The sequence below is a fragment of the Emiliania huxleyi genome (genome assembly GCF_000372725.1).
Source record: "Emiliania huxleyi CCMP1516 unplaced genomic scaffold EMIHUscaffold_24, whole genome shotgun sequence".
NCBI lineage: Eukaryota > Haptophyta > Isochrysidales > Noelaerhabdaceae > Emiliania > Emiliania huxleyi.
This window is the reverse complement of record NW_005200250.1, coordinates 998,332-1,022,647: the sequence shown is the minus strand read 5'-3', so window position 1 is coordinate 1,022,647 and position 24,316 is coordinate 998,332. Positions and strand designations below refer to the sequence as shown.

At 66.6% G+C, this 24,316-nt stretch overlaps 7 protein-coding genes across 7 annotated transcripts; 1 reads left to right on the top strand and 6 right to left on the bottom strand.

The window, feature by feature from the left end:
• Positions 1 to 3,222: 3,222 nt before the first annotated feature.
• On the bottom strand, positions 3,223 to 5,932 carry EMIHUDRAFT_435127 (hypothetical protein). The gene is given in 3 exon segments (XM_005778978.1): positions 3,223 to 3,609; positions 3,748 to 4,418; positions 4,431 to 5,932. The coding sequence occupies 3 exon segments, from the start codon at positions 5,890 to 5,892 to the stop codon at positions 3,433 to 3,435; spliced, it is 2,310 nt and encodes a 769-aa protein (XP_005779035.1). The 5' UTR covers positions 5,893 to 5,932; the 3' UTR covers positions 3,223 to 3,432.
• A 785-nt stretch (positions 5,933 to 6,717) lies between these two features.
• ALDH10 (putative mitochondrial aldehyde dehydrogenase) lies at positions 6,718 to 9,216 on the bottom strand. The gene is made up of 6 exons (XM_005778977.1): positions 8,219 to 9,216; positions 7,988 to 8,119; positions 7,757 to 7,918; positions 7,420 to 7,592; positions 7,111 to 7,247; positions 6,718 to 7,030 (listed from the first exon to the last, which is right to left on the bottom strand). The coding sequence occupies exons 1-6, from the start codon at positions 9,191 to 9,193 to the stop codon at positions 7,020 to 7,022; spliced, it is 1,590 nt and encodes a 529-aa protein (XP_005779034.1). The 5' UTR covers positions 9,194 to 9,216; the 3' UTR covers positions 6,718 to 7,019.
• Positions 9,217 to 11,027: 1,811 nt separating this feature from the next.
• Positions 11,028 to 11,962, bottom strand: EMIHUDRAFT_435121 (hypothetical protein; the record flags this gene model as incomplete). The annotated part of the gene is made up of 2 exons (XM_005778976.1): positions 11,649 to 11,962; positions 11,028 to 11,578 (listed from the first exon to the last, which is right to left on the bottom strand). Coding segments are annotated over exons 1-2 (738 nt in total), but the record flags the coding sequence as incomplete, so codon positions are not given.
• Positions 11,963 to 11,983: 21 nt separating this feature from the next.
• On the bottom strand, positions 11,984 to 12,755 carry EMIHUDRAFT_435120 (hypothetical protein; the record flags this gene model as incomplete). Its single annotated transcript, XM_005778975.1, has 2 exons — positions 12,132 to 12,755; positions 11,984 to 12,097 (listed from the first exon to the last, which is right to left on the bottom strand). Coding segments are annotated over exons 1-2 (723 nt in total), but the record flags the coding sequence as incomplete, so codon positions are not given.
• Positions 12,756 to 13,948: 1,193 nt separating this feature from the next.
• On the top strand, positions 13,949 to 14,332 carry EMIHUDRAFT_353988 (hypothetical protein). Its single transcript, XM_005778974.1, has one exon. The coding sequence runs from the start codon at positions 13,964 to 13,966 to the stop codon at positions 14,156 to 14,158; it is 195 nt and encodes a 64-aa protein (XP_005779031.1). The 5' UTR covers positions 13,949 to 13,963; the 3' UTR covers positions 14,159 to 14,332.
• Positions 14,333 to 14,363: 31 nt separating this feature from the next.
• EMIHUDRAFT_205712 (hypothetical protein) lies at positions 14,364 to 16,361 on the bottom strand (the record flags this gene model as incomplete). The annotated part of the gene is made up of 5 exons (XM_005778973.1): positions 14,364 to 14,874; positions 15,014 to 15,153; positions 15,310 to 15,525; positions 15,610 to 16,005; positions 16,278 to 16,361. The coding sequence occupies 5 exons, from the start codon at positions 16,359 to 16,361 to the stop codon at positions 14,364 to 14,366; spliced, it is 1,347 nt and encodes a 448-aa protein (XP_005779030.1).
• A 7,327-nt stretch (positions 16,362 to 23,688) lies between these two features.
• On the bottom strand, positions 23,689 to 24,009 carry EMIHUDRAFT_64558 (putative cytochrome c; the record flags this gene model as incomplete). Its single annotated transcript, XM_005778972.1, has 1 exon — positions 23,689 to 24,009. A coding segment is annotated over one exon (321 nt), but the record flags the coding sequence as incomplete, so codon positions are not given.
• Positions 24,010 to 24,316: the final 307 nt, after the last annotated feature.

Here is a 24,316-nt window from a genome sequence, read left to right as displayed (position 1 = left end):
CCCTCGTCTCGCCCTGCGCGTCTGCTCCGCCTGCGCCTCCACATCGTCTGCCCTGCGTCGTCTGGCGACGGGTCCTCCATAGTCGGTCGAGTTAGAGGAGCAGGAGCTTTGCAAAACGTGTGAGACCGCGTACAAACGCTGCATGTGCCAGAGAGCAGATCGGATAGAGCCCCACACCCCACCTAACGCCCACCCAGCCGGCACGCCCCGAACACGCGGACCGAGGCTCTGATACCCAGATTCCGCAAGGCACACCGGAGATACGCCTCCTTTCGCCAATGCATGCGGAGTTGTCGACCAACTGCCGACCATAGTTCTCCTGTAGCTCGCTTAGGCGTACGTGCCTTTCGAGTCACGTTTACGTCTTCTGGCAGCGCAAGCCATGCGGTCCCACCGAGCCGCCAGCGAGGTGCGGTACATTGTACAACTTTGTATACCTTTGTAGGGGCACAAGTGACACTGACTACTGACAACACGTGACAGCCTGACAGGAGTCAGGACCAGGCAAGGGTGAAGATACCGTAACGTGTACAGTGCGTTATTGGTACGCTCCCATTAAGCAAACTGGACCACCCAATTGTGATTAGGTACTAAGGTAGTGCGGACCCGGACGCTGGCTGCGCGGCCCTCGTGGAGGCGTGCGCCAAGGGGGGGCTGCAGCTCAAGGAGCTCGATCTCGGCTACAACCCCAACATCTCCCAGCAGGCCTAAGGACTCCCTCAAGGCCGCCATGCCCAACAACCGCGGCCAACCGCGGCCTCAGGGTCTAGGCTGTCACTTTTGCCAGCGGTCACTCTTGAAGTCGTCCTATCGTTCGAATGGTGTGCGTGAACATTGCGTAGCACGACACACGATTTCATGTCTGAGCGTTTTCGGATGGATCTTACTTAGATGAAATATTGAGGACTCTGCGCCCTCCGTATGTACTGTACCGTACTGGACCCTCCGTCGCGTTACGCGTATCTCTACACTGCTACCAACACACGTGCTCTACCCACACTCTTCGACTAGCCCCCATCGTCCCATTCACGCCAAGACGTGCACGTTCGCAACGCAGCGTACCGCGCTTCGAGCTGTGCATACACGCGTGCAAGTGCAAGCTCTGGGTGGCCACTGAATGCAGAGCGCCCATCGTACAGGCTGTCGTACAGGCTCCCATTGCCATGGGGCGGGTTCGCGTGCGCCGAGAGCAGCGACGAGTGCAACGCGGCGCGCGCGTCTGTCACCCAGCTGTATGACTGTCCAGGCGGTGTGAGCTGTACGGCAAGGCCCGTAAGGTTGAGCGAGCGAACGCTGCCTGCTGCGTCGCTGACGTGCGGTGCAGGGCTCCTTAAAGGATTCCTATTCCGGGAGGAGATATCGAGCTGGACGGCGTGCGCGTGCCCACAGAGCTGTTCGGCGATCCGCTGCATGTTGAAGAGCTCGCACCAGTTCCATGCCGCCTCGAATAGGAGCTGCTGCTTCGGGTGCATCGAGCGCAGCAGCACGGCGTGCCGCACGTTCGACGAGCGGTTGAGGAGGTTGATTCCTGCACCGACCAGTTGCACCACATCGATGCTGGATGTCTCTGTGGTGCAGTACACCGTACCCTGAATGCCGGCCACGACGCTCCACGTCGAAGCATCGGTAGAGCGCCTCTCGAGCTTCAGCAGCAACGGGTTGTTCTCATGCCCAGATGCATGATACATCAGTGCAGAGGTGACTACTTGCTGCGGTGGGCGCACCAGGTGCACGATTCTGCGGTAGTGCTGGGCGTCGGAAGGTGCCAACCGCACCTGCTGTCCAAACACCGACAGCACGAGCTCGGGCCGAGCCACGGATCTCAGCGGCCACACCGCGTCGTCAGGGTTCAGCCGCGTGCAGCACCGCCCACGACAAAACTCTGCGCCGACGGCGAGCATGAAGTAGGTGCCGGTCTTGTGATGCGCGAGCGCAAGCACCGGCGTCGCATGCAGGCTGGAGGTTGCCGCCGTGCAGTTGTTCCAGCCCGAGAATGGTGATCGCGCCTTGACCAGAGAGCCGGCGAAGCCTGGGTTCATTGACTCGGACCCGGCATCATAAATCCCCTACAAAGTGAACGCTGCGCTGTGTTTTCACACCTCTACGCACGCGGTGGCTTCTGAGCCCCCGTGCTTTCCCCCTCCGTATCTGTGATGTGAACCCCGCCGGCGCCCGCGCCTGCCTCTCTGCGCCCCCTGCGCTCTCGTGTGAAATGCGCGCTCTGCGCTCTCGTGTGACGTGACTCTCCCACGATGGGACTCTCTCGGTACCCTCTGCGCTCCATGCGCCCCTGTGTGAAGTGCGCGCTCTGCGCTCTCGCGTGACGTGACTCGCTCGTGTGCCCCGGCTGCTCTGGCCCGTCTGGCCTCCGTACCGTTCGCCGCCGCTCTCGGGGGGACCCGGTCCGGTCCGGCCTGTTTGCCGACCCCGGTTCGCTTCCTCGCCCGCTCGGCCCCCCCCCGGTCGTGTTCGCCGTCCCCTGTCCTGTTGTTTTGATAAATCACACCTCCTCGCATACAAGGGTGGGAAGGGACCAGGAGGATGTCCTCGAGAGGACCACCGTCACGCCGCTCGTCACGCCGCGCGATGCGTCCCACCGAGCCGCCACCAACGAAACTGGTCCTGCTCGAGGTACCGGAGGCGCTGCTGGTACACATTCTGAATTTTGTCGGCCTTCCGACTCGCGCCTTCGCCTCACTGGCACTATTGTAGCCCTGGCCGGTGCGCGTGTGAAGTTGAAGTTCCGGAGTGAAAATTCGAACGCGTTCTCTCACGGTGACCAAAAAATGTCCACCTCAGAGGCACCTCCGGAGGCAGGCCGCCGCACGCCGGCGACACAGCGCCAGCTGTCGAACTGACCCGCAGCTCCTCTCAGAGCGGGAACTGTGACGAAAGTTGACTGAGGCGGTTGTCAGGAATCATCATACGGATCACATGGTGGCTCTCTCATGACGGGAGACCGCCCGACCACTCCTGGGTGGCACTGCCACCGGTGTCGCTCGACGCGTCCTGTCGACAGCGTGCCGACAGCGACACAGACCATGTGGGACGCGTCGAGTATCGACCTCTACTGCTTACCCAGCCTTCGAGTGTATCCTGGCTGTGGTCCCACACCCACTGGTGTCCATCTCAGAGACCGCAGGAGGTCATGAGGGTCGATGGGAGTGCCAACCCCACAATGCCTCGTAAAGTAAAACGACCCAGCCCAGTAGTCGTCTCTAATACATGGGCGACATGTGCAGCCACTGACGGCACTATTCCAACATCCCTCGAACTTAAAACCATGTCTACCCACCACACGTATTCATGTGTTTGTACTCCCAGTCGCGTCGGCCAACCACCACTTCCGCCAAGACCAAGATCACCCGCTCCCGCACACAGACAGAGACACTTCGCATGCGGGGGCGTGTGCGCCGCTTCCGCTAATCCGCTCTACCGCCGCTTCTGCAGCGCCTCCTCCAGGTCCGACGCGCGCGAAACCGCCTCGGCGCACTGCAGCTTAAGGTCGATCATCTTGCGCATGTCCGACTCGTACTGCCGTCGCAAGTCCTCGTAACGCACCTCGAGCGCCGTCAGCTGCTCGGCGACCGACCGACCGCCCCGACGCGCCTGGCGAGGAGGCGGAGGAAGAGAAAAGGGGTCGGCCGGATGCGCATGGGCGCTGCGACCAGCGCCTCGACGGCACCCCTTGCCGGCACGCTCGGACGGACGAGCTCCTCAACTACTCAACCCACTAGCCTCGCGCGCCTTGTTTGCGCGCGCGCCCATCTCATCACGCTCGAAGGCCGCCTCCGCCGCCGCCAGCTTGGCCTCCACCAGCTGGAGGGCCATCTCAGCGTGCTCCTCCTCGAGCGCCTCGAGCTCAGCCGCGCCGTCGGCCGCCGCCGCGCCGCCGCGCACCGCCGCCGCCGCCTGCCGCCGCGCCTGCGCCAGCTCCTCCTCCAGAAGCCGGTTCCTCACGGCCGCACCCTTCTCCGCGGCGGAGACGGCATCGAGCTGCGCCTGCAGCGCCTCCGCTTGGCCGCGCAGCGCCGACACCTCCGCGCTGTGCGCCGCGTCGCTCCCTTCCTCATCGTCCGAATCCGCCTCCATCGCCCGCCGCAGCGCGTCCCGCTCCTCGATGGCCGCCCGGCTCTCCGCGCGCAGCGCCTCCGCCTCTGCGCGCGCCGCGTCCGCCTCGCCGCGCGCCGCCTCGAGCTGCGCCTTCATTGAGATGAGCTGCTGCTGCTGCTCCACGCCGCCGCCGCCGCCGCCAGCGGCGGCGGCGGCAGCGGCGGCAGCGGCCGCAGCGGCGGCGGCCGGCTCCGCGTCGCGCCTCTTAGGGCGGGGCAGAGACTCCTCGCTGCTGGCTACCCTGGTGACGGTCTCGGCCTCCGCGGCCGCAGCCGGCGGCAGCGGTGGCGTGGGAGGCGGGCCCGCCGCGGGCGCCGCCGCGGGCGCTGCGCCGCCCGCCGCGCCGCCCGCCGCGCCGCCCGCCGCGGACGCGCTGCCGCTTGCGGCGGCAGCGCCGCGCGCGGTGCGAGCGAAGGAGGTCGTCTTGACGACGCGTTCTCCGGCAGCGGCGAGGCCGCCGCCCTCCTTCCTGGTCTTGATCGACTCGAGGCGCGACTCGAGCCCGTCGCGCATGCCCTGCAGCTGCCGGATCTGCGCCAGCTTCTCAGACGTGCTCCTCCCGCCCGCAGCGCCGCCGCCGCCGCGCGCCGCCACTTTGCGCTCGAGAGCACTCGAAGCGCTCGAGGCGGCGGCGGCGGTCCGAAAGGCGGCCATGCGCTCGCGCACCGACGCGCCCGGGTCGCCGCCGCTCGCGGTGCGCGTCGCCGCCGCCAGCCGCGGCGGAGGCTTGGCCGCCTCCTCCTCATCCTCGGTGTCCTCCTCCTTTCGGTCAAAGAGCGCATCCGCCGCCGCCGCCGAAGCGAGGCTCGAGTCGGAGCGGGCGTCGTCGTCCGGAGAGGCGAAGGGGTTCCCAGCGTCGCCGCCGCCCGCCCCCTCCCCCGCGGGCGGGTCGGGCTCCCCAAACGGGTTCGCGGCGCCGGCCGCCGCCGCCGGCTCCTCTGCCGCCGAGAGAGCCGCCATCGACCTCGGCCGCTCGCTCGTCGGCCGCGGCGGCGGCGTCTCTCGGGGCGGCGCCGCGGCGGGCCTGCGACTCGAGCGCGCGGCCGCGATCGCCTCCGCCGCAGAGAGGCCCGTCGACTTGCCGCTCGGCTCTGCGAGCTCTCCCGCCTCCTCCCCAAACCCAGACAGGTCCTGCTCGAGGGTCCCCTCCGAGGGGGCCTCCGAGGCGGTGTAGCGCGAGGATGCGTCGGTGAAGCCCGAGAGCGCCGACGAGATGGACTCGTCGTCGTCGTCCTCGTCCGCTGTCCCCAGGTGCGCCGCGCTCAGGTGCAGCACCAGCCGGACCGGGCCGCCCCCGCCCTTGACGCGCTTTGAGAGGGGAACCTCGAGCTGCAGCCGGCGGGGCGTGGCCGAGTTGGCGAAGTCGCTCAGGTTGAAGTCGACGTGCCCCACCTCGCGCAGCTGCCGCTTCCCGCCCCGGTCGACCGGCTTCGCCGCCAGCAGCGACGCGCGGTACCGCTTGTCTGAAAAGTCCTTGCCCGTCTTGGAAGAGTAGAGCGTCGCGACAAACGTGAGCTTCTGCTCGCCCCAGCTGACGGCGCCGCCGGCGGGGTGGCCGCCAGGGACGTCCACGGAGCAGCTCGCAATCTTTGGCCCCCGCGCCAGCTGTACCACCAGCTCCTGGCAGCCGCTGTCGAGCGGGCGGTCCGGCAGGCCGGCGACCGTGATGCCGGTCGCTTCAAACGAGTACTTGTCGCGTTTGCGGCCGGCGTGCTTAGTGGCCGTGCGCAGCTTCGAGGTCGCCTTGAGCGCGCGGCTGGCCGAAAGGACAGAGGGCATGGCACGCTCGATGGGACGCGGCAGGGGGCGCACCCCTTCTCTTCGGCGGCTCCAACGCGGGCGGCGGGCTCGAAGCGGGGACCCCCTCGTTGTTTGAGCACTTGAGCACTGGATAGGGTCGGTTCCGCATGGTACGGGACCCCTCGATCGTCTCGCCCACCCTCACTGGTGTGTTCATTGGGGGGGGTCATAACAAACACGGTACAGGATTGAGGTGCACGCTGCCAAAGCAGTGTCGTCGCCCCTCTCCCCGACGGCGATGGCGGTGTGACCGATCGAGCTACAAGAGGAGCTTGTTCAGCAGGATCCGGGATTTAGTTAGGAGAGGGCCTCGAGGAGAGGGCAGGACCCAAGGTGAGGGCGCGTGTGGGCTTCCATCGCGCGGCTCGGCTGGCGCGACCTGTATAGAGCTAGATCGAGGATAATCTAATAGAGTACGCCTGTGGCGGGTCCTGCGCTGCCAGGTCCTGCGCATACCGGTGCTTCCGCCCCCTCTTAATCGGCTGCGCAACTGGCAGTGGCAGGCTGGTCGCCTTTCTCGAGGAGCGGCGTCTCACCACCGCGGCCGCAAGGGACGTGCCGGCCGTGGCAATGAAGGCGAGCGTTGGCACAAGCGGCGGGGAAGGAAACGCTAGCTGAGGGACACCGAGGACAATCGCGGCGAGCAGGGAGCAGCAGATTGCCGCAATCAGGACGGCCCACATAGTAGCCCGGAGGGTGGTCGCGTGCGGGCCTCGGAGAGAGGTATCTAAGACAGAGTCGACGCGTCGCAGGTTGCGGTTCGCCCGCCGCGCATATACCCGGGGTAGGTCATAGGGGACTGACGCGTCTCTCAAGTGTGCTCAATGTACGCGTACGCTTTGTGGGGCGGGGAAACCGGGGAAAGCTCCAAACGTATTCCTAGCATGTGCGGGATCAAGACATCATCCCTGGGCGAGCAGCTTTCCGTATCTCGGCGCGCTCGCTCTCGTCATGCTCATGGTCATGAGAGAGATTTTGTTTGTGGTCCTGTGCACTAGGAGGTAACGGCGGCGCATCTCGCGTTCAACGTGAGAAGGACACTCCGCCGGCCGTCTCATCGTTTGCCGTGGCGGGCCGCAGCAGGGGCCGGCGCGAGTAAGCGATGTCTAAAAGAAGCCTGCGGGTGGAGAGGGGGCGGGGACACCGGGTGGGGCGGGAGGTGTGTGTAGCGTGGCCTGCGGGTGCGCGGCGTCTCACCGAGCTTGGACTTGTCGTACGAGACGAGCATGTTTTTGGTCTGGCGGTAGTGGTTGAGCATCATCTTGTGTGTCTCGCGACCCGAGCCCGACTGCTTGTAGCCGCCGAACGGCGCGTGCGCCGGGTAGGCGTGGTAGCTGCGGCGCCGCACGGGGGAGAGGGGGGGTGGGGGAGAGGGGGGGGGGGGGGGGAGGGGAGGGGGGGGTGTCCGGCGGGAGGCTGGGGCGGACACACCACGAGGCCGGGGGCGGCGGGGGTGGGCGGGGGGCGGCCGGGGGCGGCGGGGTGGGCGGGGTGGTGCGGCGGCACCAGTTGACCCAGACGCGGCCCGCCTGGATCTGGCGCGGCACCGTGTACGCCTGGTGGGCGTCGCGCGTCCACACGCCGGCGCCGAGGCCGTACACCGTGTCGTTTGCGATGGCGACGGCCTCCTCCTCGTCCCTGAAGGTGGTGACGCTCGTGACGGGGCCGAAGATCTCCTCCTAAGAGGGGGCGGGGGGGAGGGGGGGGGGGCAGGAGGAGAGGGCGGCGGTGGCGAGGAAGGAGGTGGAGGTGGCGAGGCGGTGGCGGAGGCGGAGGCGGAGGCGGAGGCGAAGGCGGCGGCGGCGAGGGAGGCGGCGGCGGCGAGGGAGGCGGAGGCGGACGCCTGGAAGATCTTCATGTCGTTTGTGCCGGAGAGGATGGTGGGCTTGATGTAGTAGCCGCCGTTGACCACGTCGTTGGCCGCGCCGCCGGTGAGCACCTTTGCGCCCTCCGAGGTGCCGAGGTTGATGTAGTTGACGATCTTCTCGTGCTGCGCGCTCGAGACCTGCGCCCCCACCGTCGTAATCACGGCTCAGCTGCTAGACGCGAAACTTAATGCTAATTAGCTCGAGACCTGCGCCCCCATCATCGTCGCCTCGTCGAGCGGGTCCCCCGTCTTGATCGCCTCCGTGCGCGCGACGACCTTCTCCATGAAGCGCTCGTAGATGTCTTCCTGCACGAGCAGCCGAGACTGGCACGTGCACACCTGCGGCAATCAGAGGGGGCTGGGCCGGTTAGAGCGGCTCTCGGCCGAATCTCGGCCAGATCTCGGCTAGATCTCGGCCAGATCTCGGCTACCTCGCGCCTCTCCCTGGTTGAGGGCAAAGAGCACCGCCCCCTCCACCGCCTTGTCAAGGAAGTCGTCGTCCTTGTCGAGGACGGAGGAGAAGAAGAGGGACGGGCTCTTGCCGCCCAGCTCGAGCGTCGTCGGGATCAGGCTCTCCGCCGCCGCATGCAGGATGTTCTTCCCCGTGGCCGTTGAGCCGGTGAAGCCGAGCTTTGCGATCCCTTTGTTGGTCGCGAGCGCCTCGCCCGCCTCGCCGCCGAAGCCAGAGACGACGTTGACGACGCCGGGCGGCAGCACGGTCGAGAGGAGCTCCATCACCGCCATGATGCTCGTCGGTGTCTGCTCCGCCGGCTTGAGGACAACGCAGTTGCCCGCCGCGAGCGCCGGCGCCAGCTTCCAGGCCGCCATCAGGATCGGAAAGTTCCAGGGGATGATCTGGCCGACGACGCCGAGCGGCTCCTGGATGGAGAGCGACAGAGTGTTTGCGTCGATCTCCGACGCAGCGCCCTCTTCCGCCCGGATCACTCCCGCAAAGTAGCGGAAGTGGTCGATTGAGAGCGGGATGTCGGCCGCCTTTGTCTCGCGCAGCGCCTTGCCGTTGTCCACACACTCGATCGTTGCGAGTCGCTCGAGGTTCTCCTCGAGCAGGTCGGCAATCTTCAGGAGCATGTTCGAGCGTTCCGTCACCGACACCTTGGACCAGGTCGTGCGGTAAGCGGTGTTGGCCGCCAGCACGGCGGCGTCGACGTCAGCCTTTGTCCCACGCGCCGCCTGAATGAAGGGCTGCCCGTCGATGGGAGAGATGTTGTCGAAGTACTGTCCGTTCGCCGGCTCAACAAACTGCCCGTTGATGTAGTGCCCGTACTTGCTAGGAAGGCCGAGCCCGTCGGCGACCGAGCTGAGGGCGGACTCAACGGCCGTAGAGCGGAGCCGCGCGGCCGCCGCCGGGGCCGCGCGGAGGAGGGCGGGGCGATGCAACAGCCTCGACGCCATGTGATGAGCGCGCTTTGACCCAGGGTTCCCCCAGCGAGGGAGGGCGAGACGATCGCGCGAGGGGTCCCGTACCATGCGGAATCGACCCTATCCAGTGCTCATGCCCTCATCTCTCTAAAACGCGCCGTCTCCCGCGCGCGAGCGAAGCGGGTTGCAGTCAATACCCGCACCGGGGTGGCGCCGCGCCGTGGCCCGTGCTAGCTCGTTAGGGCCTCGCGCTGGGACGGCTCCGCCTCCGTGCTCCGTCGTTGAAGCCTTAAAATGTCATCAGTACACGTCGTCACACCCCCGCTCGCCATCGTCGAGCCTCCACCGCGGTCCCCGACCGTGTGCGTCCCGGTCGTTCGCGGGGTTGCGCGCCGTCACGAGATGCGGGGGCGGATTACCGGTTAAGTTTCCGCATAGATACGACCGAATGAGCGTCGTGTGCCCTTACACACGACACATGCACTGCCGCCCCTCCCCTCCCCCCCACAACTACGTCATTCATACCTCTCAAGATCTGAAGTACCAACTCTGCCTCGCTCAAGCGGGGAGCTCAAAAGCGGTTGTCACGCCGCAATCAATGTGTCTCAAACCAATAAATAACCAGGTGGCTCCGAGCCTCTCGGCGCGCGGCGACCACGGCCACCGCTCTAAGTGGAGCCCACTGCCTCCGACTCTCACCGTCCATCATCGCTGTCCATCATAGGTGGTTCTCCGCTGGCTTTGCCTCGGTCGTGGTCGCCTTGGTTGTGGTGATGTCCTCTCGGCTCACACGTACCCTTGGCTTCAAGCTGCTCGTAGATGGGGTGCGGCTGCACACCATCGCACTCCGCGTAGTACCGCCGCAGCGTGCTCATCGGTTGAGCGCACCGAAACGGACACTCGTCCTCGAGGGCCGAGACAACGTCAGCGCACCACCTGCGAAAGGAGCGAAGCGAGGCGGTGTAGCGAGGCGGTGTAGCGAGGCGGCGTCACATAATACTGTAGGTGAGGAGGGCTCGCTGCAAGACTGGCATTTTGAAACGGGCGCTGTTGCATCTACTCTTTTGTGGCACGTCTCAATCTGTTTGCCGAGGTTCTCGAGCTGCCCAAGCGCCTCTTCAACGTTGTTGTCCCCGGAGGGACACAGGATCCTCTCCTGCTCACCGGGGTGGCGATGGCCGGCCTCCCCCGTGAGGTGGTCGTTGCGGTCGTGCGGGTGCAGGCTCGGGCGGACCCCCTGAAGATCCTCCTCTGCCTTGTGGTGCCCCTCGCCGTCCTCCCGGAGGCCGAGGCCCAGCCCAGCCCCCACGCCGACGCCCAAGCCGCAGAGAAGCAATGCAATGACGAGCAGTGCTGTGCGCCAGCGCGATTTGTCTGATTCGGGCGACGCCTCCTCCTTATGCTCCTTCTGCTGCTCGGGGTCCGCCATCGATCGCCGCCGGCTGTTGGGACGGCCGGAAAAACGAATTCGAGTAAAATTTCGGGCCGCGAAGCCGGATTTATTCTCCCGCCTTCCTACTTGCATTTTTTGTCTTATGATATGAACATTCCCGGAAGCGGGACGCTGCCCCCGCCCCTGCCCCGGCCCGATCCGCGGCCCGGGGCGGACTGAAAGAGGTTGCGTTGGAGGAGAGTCAGTCTACAGAGAGAGAGAGAGGTCGGGAGCTTTGTTGTAAAATTCTTTGTAGGTGAACAACAATGCATCGGTCAAGAGGTCAACAACAACCCCAACACCTCTACAAAACTCCCCCAGTGACCAAACGACGAGCTGGAGAGCTGGCGACCGCGCGGTAAAACGTCTCCACACACACAAGGTGGGGTGGGGCACGGGCAAGGGGGGGCGACCCTCGCATCTCCACGCCAAAGAAAATACATCCACATAATCTACATACGTACGTACATAGGCCGGTGTGAGCATGCGCGCGCGCAAACGCGCAGAGACAGGAGCCACGTCGCCTCGGGGGGAAGAGCAGTACTGCCACACAGGCGTAAGACCGTAGGTACACACTTAATGAACATGTCGGCATGTCGCTCGGGTTCGCCCGCCGCGCCACGCCTTGGCCTTCCCTCGCCCTTTCACCAGGACACCCCCCTCGCCTCGTCGCCCGCGTCGACCTCAGGTCGACCTCATGTGGTCCTTGGACCTCACTTGGCAGCAAAACTGCGCACCGTCCAGCACATGCCGCCGTTGGTGACGGGGTCGGGCTTGAGAGGGTGGGCGTCGCACGTGGGGTTGAAGTCGACGTCGTGCTCTTCGTTTGCGTCGCGGCAAGTCGCAACCTACGGTGGAACTCTCTCGGCTGCAGACCATGGGTAGAGCCCAGGCGCCTCTCTCGGCGGGAGGTGGAGACCTCGGCCTCGCTGACGGGCTTGCGGTAGTCACAGCGGTTGACGACGCCGTACATTGGCGCGCCCCACCTGCAAAGAGGGCGCGGGTCAGAGACGAGGGAAGGTGTCGGAGGCGGCGCGGGCGAAGGGCGCCGCTCACCCGCAGCAGCAGTTGAGCGTGCCTGTATAGCCTCTAAAATGGTGATCGCGCACCCACCAGCCGTACGTGCTGTCATCGTCCGAGCCGTGGCAGTGGCCGTCCGTGTCGAGCTCGTCCGCATCAGGAGTGGCGCAGTTGGCAAAATTGCAGTCGCCGTAGCTGCAGTCGCCCCAGCCGGGCTGCGGCATGATGCGACAGAACCAACCTTGCCCGCCGCAGTCGATCGGTCCGTCGAGGTAGGCGGCCTTGACGCCCTTGGAGGCGCACGCACCGGCAAGGGCGCCGGGGCAAGCGCCATCTGCCGGCAGGATGGGCTCGGCGGGCGTGTTGTCGTGGTAGCGGACGTTAGGGCCGTAGGTCTCCAGGTCGTCGGCCCACGGTGGCCCAGCGTCATCGCGGCACTGCTGCGTGGGCCCGTCTGGACTTGGGCACCATCCGTCGCTGTCGCAGCCGGAGGAGGGGGAGGCGGATGGCGAGGTGGCGACGGGCGGCGGCGGAGCAGCCGAGGATGGCGGGGGGACGGCCGCCTCGCTCTCCGTGCCTGACCAGATCAGATCGCGGTCGTGGCCGCAGCCTGACCCGCGTGCGCAATTCCCCTGCAGCTCCGCCCGAGTACACAGGCGTGCGCCCGCGTCCTCGCAGATGGTCGAGGCCTGCGCAAAGTTCTTGTTGTGGTGGCACTCGCCTCCCATCTCATCGTCGTCGGACTCGCTCCACACGGAGCACCCATCTTTCTTCTTCCAGCCGTCGATTCGCGAGTCGGAGCAACACCGCACCTCGTGCTTCTCGGACAGAGCCGCCCACCGGTCGCTCTCGTCGCACCGGCCGGTCCTGCCACACGCCACGTAACGTGGCGAGCCCGCAGGCGGCGCAGGTGGCGGCGGCGCAGGTGGCGGTGGCGTCGCTGCCGGCGAGCAGCACTCGGAGCAGAGCGTGGTGCAGGACGGGAGGGTGCACTCGGAGGGCTCGCAGATGAAGTCGCACACGCTCGTTGGGCACGTGAGAGGCCCGTCCAGGCGGCGCCGAGCCGGTGCTTGGACGGAGAGGGCAGCGGCGGCCGGGAAGAGCGCGGTGGCGACAAGCGCAAATCCCATTGAAGCCAGGAGCACGTGTGCACACTAAGCAATCTTGTCACGCCGGCTGCGCCAACACAGCGCCAAAAACAAGCACCTTTTCCTTTTGCTTTTTTTCTTGCCAATAGGTGTATTACTTCTACCCACAATAAATATCAAATCCCAAACAAATCTAACTCATTCATCATTTGTTGTTGTTGCGGATCAAGTGCAAATTGGTCGTCGGCGAAGCCAACACAGCGCCACCGAGCCAACCCTCGGAGAGTATTCTCGTATCACTAGCTCCGAGTAGAGGGGGCGTTCCGCTGCTAGGGGAAACCCGGAGCGCAGAGCTAACCCTCGGAGACCCGTGTTATGGCCCTGCGACCGCGCACCTAGCCGCGCACCCCCCAGGGCTAGGGCTCTCTAGCCCGTAACCCGACCGACACCGATCGTCTGGCCAAAACTCTGGGTGCGCTTCTTAGGACTTCTAGCTCCCCGGTCCTGGGCGTGAGGTTAATGACTGCCCTCCAAGTGCTCCAAGTGCCACCCCCTCCGTCCAATCTTCGCGGCGCTGGGCGATGGCTGGGCTTGTCGCCGGGCGAGCTGGCCCCTCAGTCGGCCGCGGAGCGGAGGTGCGAAATCGAGGCGGCGCGGCCTCTGCGCGCAGCCTGTCCGGCCGGCGCGCGCATGGTTCCATAGCCCGTCTAGTGCCTCACTGACCGACTCCAGCGCTACGGTGTACGTGGCCGGTGTGCTACTGGGGCTGGGCAGCCTTGTGGGGCCGGCGGGAAGCGCCATCTAGCGGTCGCACCAGTCTCTTTTCGTTGTTTGACCTGTTTGTTTGACGGTTGTTTGACCATAGTTTGAGCCTTAATTATTAATTCGAGTTTGGGTCTCTGAGGTCGATTTCTTTCTTCTTCTTGAGGTCGATACTAGCGTCTGTAACTTGCCACAAGCATGCTTTACAAAAGTCCTGCCGAGCGGGACTCGCAGAACTGCCGTCCGCGCGCGCTGTGAACAGCGCCGTGGTCAAACACTGTTCAACGTCGTTGAACACGTAGCGAAAGAGAGACCGTACAGCCCAAGGCGCAAGGGAGGGATGGGAGGACGGCACGCCGCCACCACACAGGGATTTTAAGGAGAGGTGTGTGGTGCGCTAGCCGTCGCCCCCACCCTAGGGAGTCTGTCACCAATTCTCGCAGCGACCACAAGCATAAAATTCTTTCGGCGGTTTCGGCTTTGACGAGCTGCACCATCTCCATGAAAGCTCTCCTGCTCCTCTTCGCTCTCGTCGTCGGGATCGGCGCCCTCCTGGTCCCAGTCCCGGTGCCCCAAGCGGCGGTCAAAGCGCCTCAGACCAGCGCGACATACTTCGACGCTGCGCTCGACAATCCGCTCATCGAGACTGACAACGCAGCCGCTCCTGCCCGCAAGTGCTCCTCCTGCTTTGGGTGAGCCGGAGACACCCGTTGCCCCGTCGGCGGCATCTAAGCGCCATCGACGATACCACGCGTTGCTAGGGCAGGATATGACTCTCTCGCGCGAAGGCTATGCTGTGCGATGAGACGAGCCGTTCTGGCGCGTGTGTCACCCTGTGCTCCTGTTTGACTTGCAATTCCACCACACATCTCGAGAGGTGACCTCCGACTTCGAAAAATCATCAGCCTTCTCTTTCCGCCCTCGCCGCACGCTCCGTCGAATGCGTAGACGGCGGCCCAAACTGCCACGCAGGCTGAGTCACTCCGGGCCCCCAGCCGACCTCGCCCACCCCGGGCTCCGCCTGGTAGCGGCTGGCTACGTATGGGGCGAGCAGATGCGTGAGAGCGGGGCGGCGCGGGTTTGCGTCGTAGAAGGCGCTCCAGCCGGCGCGGTAGCGAGGCGCAAACTCGCGGGCGGCGCCGTCCCACACGAGCAGGGGCGCCGGCTCGTCGCCGCCGCCGTGCGGGAAGTGGTCTCCCGTCGCGATGGTGCCAAGCCGGCCACGCCGCTCCTCCGGGTACGAGAGCGCGGCTTGCACGTACCGCACGCCGTCGAGGGTCGCGTCCCTACAGCCGGCAAGGCCGCAGTGTCGGGCCGCGGTGCTGCGGTGCCACGCGCGCGTGCGAAGGGGCGGTCGCCAGCCGAAGTGCGTGTGCCCGAAGACGTGCACGTCCGGCCGCAGCGCCTCCACCCTGATGGAATGACATCGAGTCAAATCGGAGAGAGAGAGAGAGAGAGAGAGAGAGAGAGAGAGAGAGAGAGAGAGAGAGAGAGAGGGAGGCGTGAGAGAGAGAGAGAGAGAGGGGCGTGAGGTGAATCGCAATGGATCACCTCGCCCGCAGCGGCTCCGAGCCAATTGCCTTGGCGAGGGTGGGGAGGAAGAGGTACCGCTTCTCGGGAGACAGCTCCACGCGAGGCACAAAGTGCGACGCCGTCACCACCGGCGCCGAGGGGTGGAGGCGGCGCAGCTCCTCGACAGCGCCGAGCAGCCCGCCGCCGCCGTCTCCTCCTCCTCCTCCGCCTCCTCCGCCTCCTCCACCTCCGCCTCCGCCGCCTCCGCCTCCGCCGCCTCCGTCGCCGCCGCCGCCGCCGCCGCCTGCTCTTGGCCTGTCGTTGAGCTCGTCCACCGCCGCCGCGGCGGAGCCGTCTTCCTGCCGCACGCCGGGAGGCCAGCGCGTCATGTGGTAGTCCATCAGGCAGCGCTCGACGGGAGGGATGCCTCTCCAGCCAGAGATGTCGGGCTCCGTGTCCCAGGACGGGTGGTGCCACGACAGGATGGGCACGACGATGGCGCCTGCCGCCAGCGCCGGAGCCGTGCACACGCCGAGCCGAGCGCACGTCGCCTCAATCTCCAGCAGCCTGTCGATTGAGGTGCCGCCGCCGCCGCCGCCGCCGCCGCGCACCCACAAGTCGTGGTTGCCCGGCACAAAGTGGACCGTGCGGAAGGCGCGCGCCGCGATCTGTAGCGTCTCGAGCAGCACGTCTGGCCGGTGCGAGACATCACCAGCCAGGATGAGCGAGTCGGCTCGATGAGCGCCGCATTCCTCGAGACGGCGCCACCAGGCCATATTCTCCGGTTTGTCGGTGTGCACGTCGCTCACAGCGTACAGGCGGCCCTGGCCAGGCTCGCTCGGCCGGGATGCGGTGGCGTGAGAGTTCACCCCAGACTCAAAGTACGCTGCGAGCGAGGCTTTGGACCATGAGAGCATCCCTTCGTCGACCGGCAAGTCGTCGGCAAAGTGCTCGGCCGCGATGCGGTGGAGCTCCTCCCAGGAGCCAACGGGAGACGAAATGGTGGCTGTCTCTGGGCCGCAGCCCAGGCGCTACCGCAGCAACAGCCACCGAAGGGCTAGGCGGGCAGACTCCCAGCAGCGGAGCCGCGCCGGGCGGGTACCCGGGTAGACGAATGCCCCGCCCCCTACGTACTCTAAATGGTGTCCGTGCAAGCCCCGCAGAGGTGCGGGCGAGAGGGCGGCCCGAGCCCGAAAGGGCCCGCCCTCGGCCTTGCTCTACATGGTAACGGATAAGAAGAGAAACACCGGACCGGGACGCCGGCGGTCGAGTCGGGACACGCTGTGGTTCAGACGGTGTCAACCCGACTGGCAGCCTCGTGGGCGACGGCGCAGCCGCGCTTCTCCCGCGCGCTACCTACTCGCTCGTGGCCGCGCCTGCGCGCCATGCTTGCCTGACCCTCGAGTCTGACCCGTCTCGCTCGGGGGAGCCAGGCAGCCTTTGACGTTCGCGGCCTGGGTAGTCGACGGGCCCCCGGGGGCGACGGGGGTGCTCTCCGGCCGCGGCGGCCGAAAACGGGGGTCTATGTTACGGTATGTTAATGAAGTGATGCACTTGATGCAAGGGTGCCATTGTGCTCTGCTACAAAAGTTGTGTAAGATGACCAAAAGTCTCAGACACTGAATCCTCAGCGGAGCTGAGTTCTGACGGTGTGAACACGAGCAGCCGGAGTGACGACCGGGACCGGGCCGCACGCCGGGAGTGCCCCGACTAGCAGTAGCGGGCGCAGACGAGCGAATGAGAGGTCGCTATCTGTGGAAGATGTGTTATTAGAGACTAGGGCTGCCTATCTCTCACTGAAAGGGACCTCTCATTCGCTCGTCCGCACCCGTCACCGCTCACGGAGTGCTCCGCGTGCCGCCACCGGCCGCCGCCGGCCGCCGGCCGCTCACGGTAACGGAACAGTGTTACTACTCCGCAACGTTGAGCTGGATCAAACTGAATAGTGCTCCTGAAAGCCCTCTCTCTGGGCTCTGCCACACAGTAGCAGCTCACGACTAGCAGCTGCTGTGGCTGTATTTGTAGCCATTTTAGGCTTCAACTGGTCCCAAAATAGTAGCAACACCTCATGAAAATCAGTCAAAAAAGCCCCAAAAAATCGGCGCCTGCAGCGGGCCTCCTGGGGCGCGGGGCTGCGCCCCAGACCCCCTTGACTGGGGGGTCCCCCGCGAGAGCACCCCCGTCGCCCCCGGGGGCCCGTCGACTACCCAGGGTTCGCGGGCGAACTGGCGAACTGGTTCATGAACTGGTTCGGTAACTCGCGGTTCGTTCGGTTTCGGAGTTCGCTCTGGACGGCATCCCCTTGGTTCGCTGCATGGTTCGGTCGTTTGCCCTTGGGAGAGAGAGAGATTTTTAGCAATACCAAACAACTCTAACACTCACACGTCATTTGGGCCTGGAGCCCTGTTCACGCGCGCGCGAGACGTGCAGACAGGGTTGCCAGGTGAGAGCGAATGGCGCGGTTCACGCCTCGCACAACAGAGAGAGAGATGCGCTCTGCATGGTGGGAGCGTGGGACATAAAAGAGAGCGAGTACTTGGGCGAGAGGCTGTGTTTGCCCTTGTTTGTTTGCCCTTGGGTGCCCGAACCCTCGAACTAGTTCGTGAACTGAGCCTTTTCTTTTCTCCTCCCCCCGACCCGCTTCACACCCGCAGGGTGAGGAATACCAGGGAAGTTCGTCTGAACTGCGAACGAACCACGAACGAACCGCAATATTTATTTTTGGCTATGCAGGCCTGTATAGTCCCTGGTCGCCTAGTAGAGGCCTAGTTACGCCTGGACGCCGCTCGGGGAGCCCCCGTCTCCCCCATTCTACTCGCCAGTCAGCACGCACAGCGCCCAGGCGCCACAGGGCGGCCCTGCTCTCACAGCGCACCGGCACCGGTAGTCGCGCCGTATAGTCCGCTAGATTGCAGACTGTCGCGGACCCGAACGCGTATCGGTCGGGCGTGTGCGGCTATCTGGTCACTTTCAGTGTATAGAGTATGTAGCTCTTACGTACATTCCCGGAGGAAGGAGGACTGCTGACGGGTGACGGGGTTTGCGATGAGAAGCGCGATCCGAACGTTCTACCCCTCTACCTCCAGCTCAGGCCAGCCACCACACGTTTCAGTGGATGTGCCAGCGGCGCTCGCCGTGCTAGCGCTCGCCGCGGCGTCTCGCTCAGCTATCCGTCGCTTGGCCTTGCGTTTGCACGACGATTGGCGTTTGCCACGCACACGTTTGCCACGCACATGTTGCGCAAGATATGGTGCTTGCTGTTGCACGACCGAAGCGACCAAGTCCTCCACGACCGACGCAACGTCGTCTCCGTCGGTGAGGTCGGGCGAGGAGGAGCCCGAGCCGGCAACTGCCCATAGCCGGGACCGCCCCGCGTAGGCCGCGCCCAAGTCTCGGGACCCGTCGCTCTCGCCGTGAGCGTGGCAAATCACGTGCAGCATCTGCCCCACTGCGCACCTCACCTCCGCCTCCGCATGCGCTCGGCCGCTCTGCAGCGCGTTGACATCGCCGACCGTGTGCAGCGGTGCGGCTCGGCGGTAGTGCGCCATTTCGGCGGTAGTCCGCATGTCGCTGTCCTGCAACATGCTCGCAACATGCGGGAGCAGAACCTGCGTGCTGGCTGGCCGCCCGTTGCGCCGCTGCGTAGCTGTCCACACGCTCAACCTCTTCTGATGCCTCTTGCCGGCGGAATGCATGCGCATCGCATCGGTCCCCGGCCCGAAAGGCAAGTAGATCTCGCAACACAAGCACCGCCACAACTTCGCGGCGGTGTGTTGCAACAACCATGTCTCGCGCGGCGGCTGCGGCTGTGGCGGCGGTGGGCGCCGGTCATAGGCCCGCCCGAGCCGGTCTCGGTAGTCGTCGCGGTCGCGGTAGCGCCGGCCGGGCGAGCGAGAGCGCCGGTCTGGCGAGCGCCGGCGGCGGTTTGGCGAGCGCCGGCCGGGCGAGCGGGAGCGCCGGTCCGGCGAGCGCCGGCGGCGGTCTGGCGAGCGCCGGCCGGGCGAGCGGGAGCGCCGTGGCATCGGCGGCATGCCGCCGCGTGACGCGGCGCCGGGCGGCGAAGACAATGATAAGGGCATTGAAAAGGCGAAGAAGCCGGGGCGGCTCGGGTCGACATAACCGCCGGTCACCTCCTTGGCGTGGGCCTTGTTCTTGCGCTCGTCGACTCCCGTCTTGAAGCAGACGCGCGCGCCCTCGCGGAGGGCGTTGCCGTCGGTGATGTTCATGGCGTGCACGAAGATGTCGTCGCCGCCGCCGTCCGGGATGATGAACCCGAACCCCGTCTCCATGTTGAACCGCTTGGTCGTCCCCATCATCTTTCCCGGCGGAGGCGCCGGCTCGCCCAGAGGCGGCCCGCGAGGGGCGCCTCCCATGCCCGGCGGGACGGGACCCATGCCGCGGGGCGGCGCGCGCATCGGATCAATGTACGCGCCCGTCACCTCCTCCGCCGCCGCCTTGTTTTTGACCGGGTCGTACGTCTTGCGGAAGCACACACGCGCACCCTCGCGCAGCGCATTGCCGTCGGTCAGCGCGCTGCCGTGGGCAAAGATGTCCTCGCCCCCGTCGTCGGGGACGATGAAGCCGAACCCGCGCTCCATGTCGAAGCGCTTGGCCGTCCCCGTCATCTTGCCCGCCGGCGGCGGCGGCTCTTCCGGAGGCGGGCCGCGAGCAGCTGGCTGCATGGGCGCTGCGAGCGGCGGGGCGATGCTGCCGCCGGTCAGCTGGCCGAGCGGGCCGGCGCCCATCGTGCGCGCCGCGAGCATCGCCTTGGCGTTCTCGATCGCCTCCGGCGAGCGCCGGCGGCGGTCTGGCGAGCGCCGGCCGGGCGAGCGGGAGCGCCGGTCCGGCGAGCGCCGGCGGCGGTCTGGCGAGCGCCGGCCGGGCGAGCGGGAGCGCCGGTCTGGCGAGCGCCGGCGGCGGTCTGGCGAGCGCCGGCTGGGCGAGTGAGAGCAGCGGTCCGGCGAGCGAGAGCGGCGGTCAAACAGCCCCGCCGGGTGGAGAGGACCCTCAAGCTCGAGTCCCATCTCCGCCGCGGCCTGCTTCTCCACCGCCTGCTTGAAGATGCCGAGGATGGGCTTGGCGAAGCCGAGCTTCTTCCCCGCTGCGGGGCCGCATCCGCCGCCAACCCCGGGCGGTGCTGAAATGCTCGGCGGCTGCGGCGGCTGCGGCGGCTGCGGCGGCTGCGGCGGCTGCGGCGGTTGTGGCGGCGGAGGGAAGAGAGACGGCGGTGGAATCAGAGACGGCGGCGGGAGCTGCGACGGCGGAGGCACCAGCGACGGCGGCGGGAGCTGTGACGGCGGCGGGACTAGCAGCGGCGGCGGGAGCTGCGGCGGTGGCGGGGCCTGCGATGGAGGAGACTCCGACAGAGACTGCGGCCAGAGACACGTCTCTGGCCACGATGCGAAACACGACGCCTCCTCAAACGCCGCGTCATCCACCGCTTCCTGCTCTGCCGCCGCCTGCTCCGCCGCCGCCGCTTCCGCCGCCGCCAAAAACCGCTTTTGCGCTTCCCGGTTGCGCTTTTCTGGCCGCCGCTGTTTCCGCCCCGCCTTGGCCGCCCCCGCCGTCGCCTCCTTCGCAGTCGCCGCCTCCGCAGTCGCCGCCTCCGCAGTCGCCGCCTCCGACACAATGCCCGCCTGCAACTTGTGTGCGCTGGGGTCCAGCCTAGCGTTCTGGCGCTTTTCCCATGCGGTCGAGCCCGTGGCCAGGGCCGACGCCTGGAGATACTGCTTGCCGCCGAGAGTGAGAGAAAGAGGCGCGTCGCCTGGCAGCTTTTGCCCGGGGTACTTGACCACCTCACCGTCGGTCCACACGTGCCCGGCCTTGACGAGCTTCTTCGCATCGTGTTTCGCCTTGCAGTGGCCGCGCTGCACGAGGAGAGTGTCCACTCGGCACTGTGGAGCCTGGATACTCGCAGTCGGGTCGTCAACGCGAAAGTGGGACGGGTACGCGCGCAAATAATCCTCCAGCCGAGGCAACTTGACCGTCCGGGCCAGAAACGGGTAAGACCACTGCTGCGCATTGGTCACCTGCTTGCCCTCCTCGAGGGCCGCGCCGAGCACGCTGCGAACCAGCGCCCGTAGCGCGGTGCCGTGTTTGTTTCGCACATACACCATCACACCGCTCCGCTCCTCCCCGACGAGGCGGCGCACCGCCGCCACGACATGCGGCAGCGGCGCGGGGCCGACCGCGGCGGCCTTGAGCACCTCGAGCGCTGGCCCGAAAGATTGGTTGGTCGTGAGGTACTCGGCCGTCGCCGTGAGCGCGGCCGCGTGATCCTCGGTAGCAGCCGCCTCGGTAGCAGCCGCCGCCGCTGTCGCCGCCTCTGCGTGGACAACGACGGCTGGCGCTGCCGGTCCCACTGCCGCGGCCACAGGGGGGCCGCCACCGCTGCTGTTGCTGCCGATGCTGCCCCCGACCACTGCGGCTGGCTTGCGCGGGTCGTCGGGCAGATCCGCTTGGCCGCGCGCATAGGTGTCCTCGCGCGAGGACGCGAGGGCGCTGCAGAAGGCGGGCTTGCGTGGAGGCACGCCACCAATGAGAGGGCTGTAGCCGGCGGGCTGTGTCAGCCGCCCCATCGCGGCGTCGGGGTCGGACGCGGCGGGAGAGGGCCGGAGGCCCGCCGCCGCAGCGTTTGGGTCGGACGCGGCGGGAGAGGGCCGGAGGCCCGCCGAGGCAGCGTTTGGGTCGGACCTGGTGGGAGAGGGCCGGAGGCCCGCCGAGGCAGCGTTTGGGTCGGACCTGGTGGGAGAGGGCCGGAGGCCCGCCGCCGCAGCGCTAAGAAAGTCGAAGCTGCCAAGGAACTCCGAGGCGGTGAACCCAGAAGAGGGCGCCGGAGGCTGGCGCGGCGCGGGCGGCGGCATAGACTGCGATAGGGCGCTCTTCAATCCAGAGGCGAGGCACCCCGGCGGCGAGGGCGGCGGCACAGCTTGTGAGAGCGCGCGCTTCAGTCCTGACGCCAGGCCGATCGCAGGCCTGCCCGGGCGATCCAGTCCTCCTGAGCCGATGGACGCTCGGGCGTGCCCCGCCGCCCGCCGCTCGTCACGCCTGTCGAGCTCCACAGGACCGCTGGCGGAAGCAGCGGGAGCGCACGCGGTGCCGGTGGAAGGAGCGGGCACGGCCGCAGCAGCAGGAGCAGCGGCGGCGGCAGGAGCGGGAGCAGCAGCGGCGGCGGCAGGAGCAGAGGCTGGCTCTGGGAACGCGAATATCGGCAACTTTGTTGGACGAGCCGGCACGCCCAACTCCATGCCGCGCGGGAAAGAGAGCTCCCGTAAAGTCGGCCTTGTGCACGCAAGGGAGGAGGAGAGGTTACGGTGTGGGGGTTGCTGATGACGGGTGCAGGCTGCTCACCTGGGGCGGCGGAGCAAATGAAGGCGACGCCGCTGGCCCGGTCGGCAGCTGGATGAGGTCGTGGATGCTCACGCCCTCCGCACTCTCCGAGAGCTGCAGCCGCGGGCGGGCCCATCACAGCGCATCCAGACGACGCGCTCGAGCAGCGTAAACCCTTTGCAAAGGCCTTTGCCGACGCGGCCGTCCTGGCCAACCTCCCGCCAGCCGAGGAGCTGCCGCATGTTGCCCAGGTCTGTCGACGTCAGCTTGTAGGCCGCGCCGAGGCGTTTCAGCGCCGGCTCGTCCTTGTCGGCGACGAAGTGCACGTGGAACGTCGGCGAGAGGAGCCACGCCATCCTTCTTCGCAGGGCCCCGGCGTTCTTCGCAGGGCCCTGCGTTCTTCGCCTGGCCCTGCCTCGTGGAACGACGTGAAACGCTCATTTGGCTCGGGTGCTGCTCCTGACCTTAGAAACGCTCAGCTCTGGCCGGACTATCCGATCTCAGGAGATCTCCCCCTCATCTCAGGAGATCTCCCCCTCTCTCCCCGGAGGCCCGCGCACCGGAGGCGAGGGCGGGGGCGTCGCCAGCAGCCACGCCGGAGCCGCGGGCGCGTAGGCGACCGCGAATGGCAGCGCCCGCAGAGGCAGCGACGGGAGGGGCGTCGCATGCACAAACGCCAACGGGGCCGATGCTACTGGTACGGTAGCTCGAAGCTCTCGTCGTCGAAGCGGTCCTCGACCACAGCCACCGAAGGTGGCTCCGTCAAGGGTGCACGCGTCCCAGTGGCGGCCGTCATCACGGCTGGCAGTGGCTCTGCCGCCCGCCGTCGAGCGCGCAGTCCGGAATCGAGCGCGCAGTCTCTGCGGAGTATCCGGAATCGAAGCCTGCGCAGCACGCGACTGCGGCGATCGGCACGCTGCGCGAAGGACGCGAGGCCTTCGTCGTTGCTCGTCGGTGCCGGCTGTGCTCGGGAGGCTCGAGCTTTCGTCCCGCCTTGGACACTGAAACGCGACCACGGCTGGCTCGCGATCACACATTTCACGGCATAGAATTTTACAACCAAACTACCTAACCTACGCAAACTCCCTCGCACAACACTGGGCACGGGACTGGCGCGCACTGGCACCAACACAGGTACACCATACGGCATAGAAATCTCGATTGACTAACAGGCGGCGGGTATTGTATATCGACAGTGGGGTGCATCCGCGTCGGCCCGCTTGTCCCTCCTTACGTGACCCGGAATCCCACCTTCCCACGGTGAAGGTGAGCCCCGGGCCTGGAAGGGGTGCACTAGAGCCCAAGGGCTGCACCACTCACCCGGGCCGCCAGGCGGCGCGTCGCAGCCCTTGCGACACTGCCGCCCGACCGGTCGGGTCCGTACCTTACTTCATGGTGTTGAGGTACGCGACGACATCGACACGGTCCTGGTCCTTCTTGAAGCCGGGGAAGGCCATATTGGTGCCCTTGATGTACTTCTTCGGGTTCTCCAGGTAGGCGACGAGGGTCTGGTTGGACCACTGGATGCCCGAGTTCTTGCTGGCCCCTGTGTACTTGAACCCTTGCACCTGGCCGCACTGGCGGCCGATCACGCCGAACAGGTTGGGGCCCTGCTTGTTGGGGCCACCCTCATTGCACGTGTGGCAGGTGTTGCACTTCGCCTTGAAGATCTTGGCGCCGGCCGCGCTATTACCCGGAGGTAGCGGCAGCTCCTGGTCATCCTTCTTCAGGTTCCGCTTCCTTGAGAAGAGCCCCCTGGCGGCGCGAGAACAGCCGGGCGGAACGCGCGCGTGGGCGAGAGGCACGGGGGCGGCGCGTGCGGCGCGCGTGCGATGCCGCCGCGCGTGCGGCGGGTTGGGGCTTGGGCGGGCGGCGGTGATACATTTTGCGAGCCGTGTGCCTGTCGGCCGCGGGCTTGACGACTAAACGGCCGGATCGGCTGCGACGGACGGGAGGACGGACGGCCAGGGTCTCGCTGACTACCCAACGAGGGCGCGAGATAGGATTTTCGCG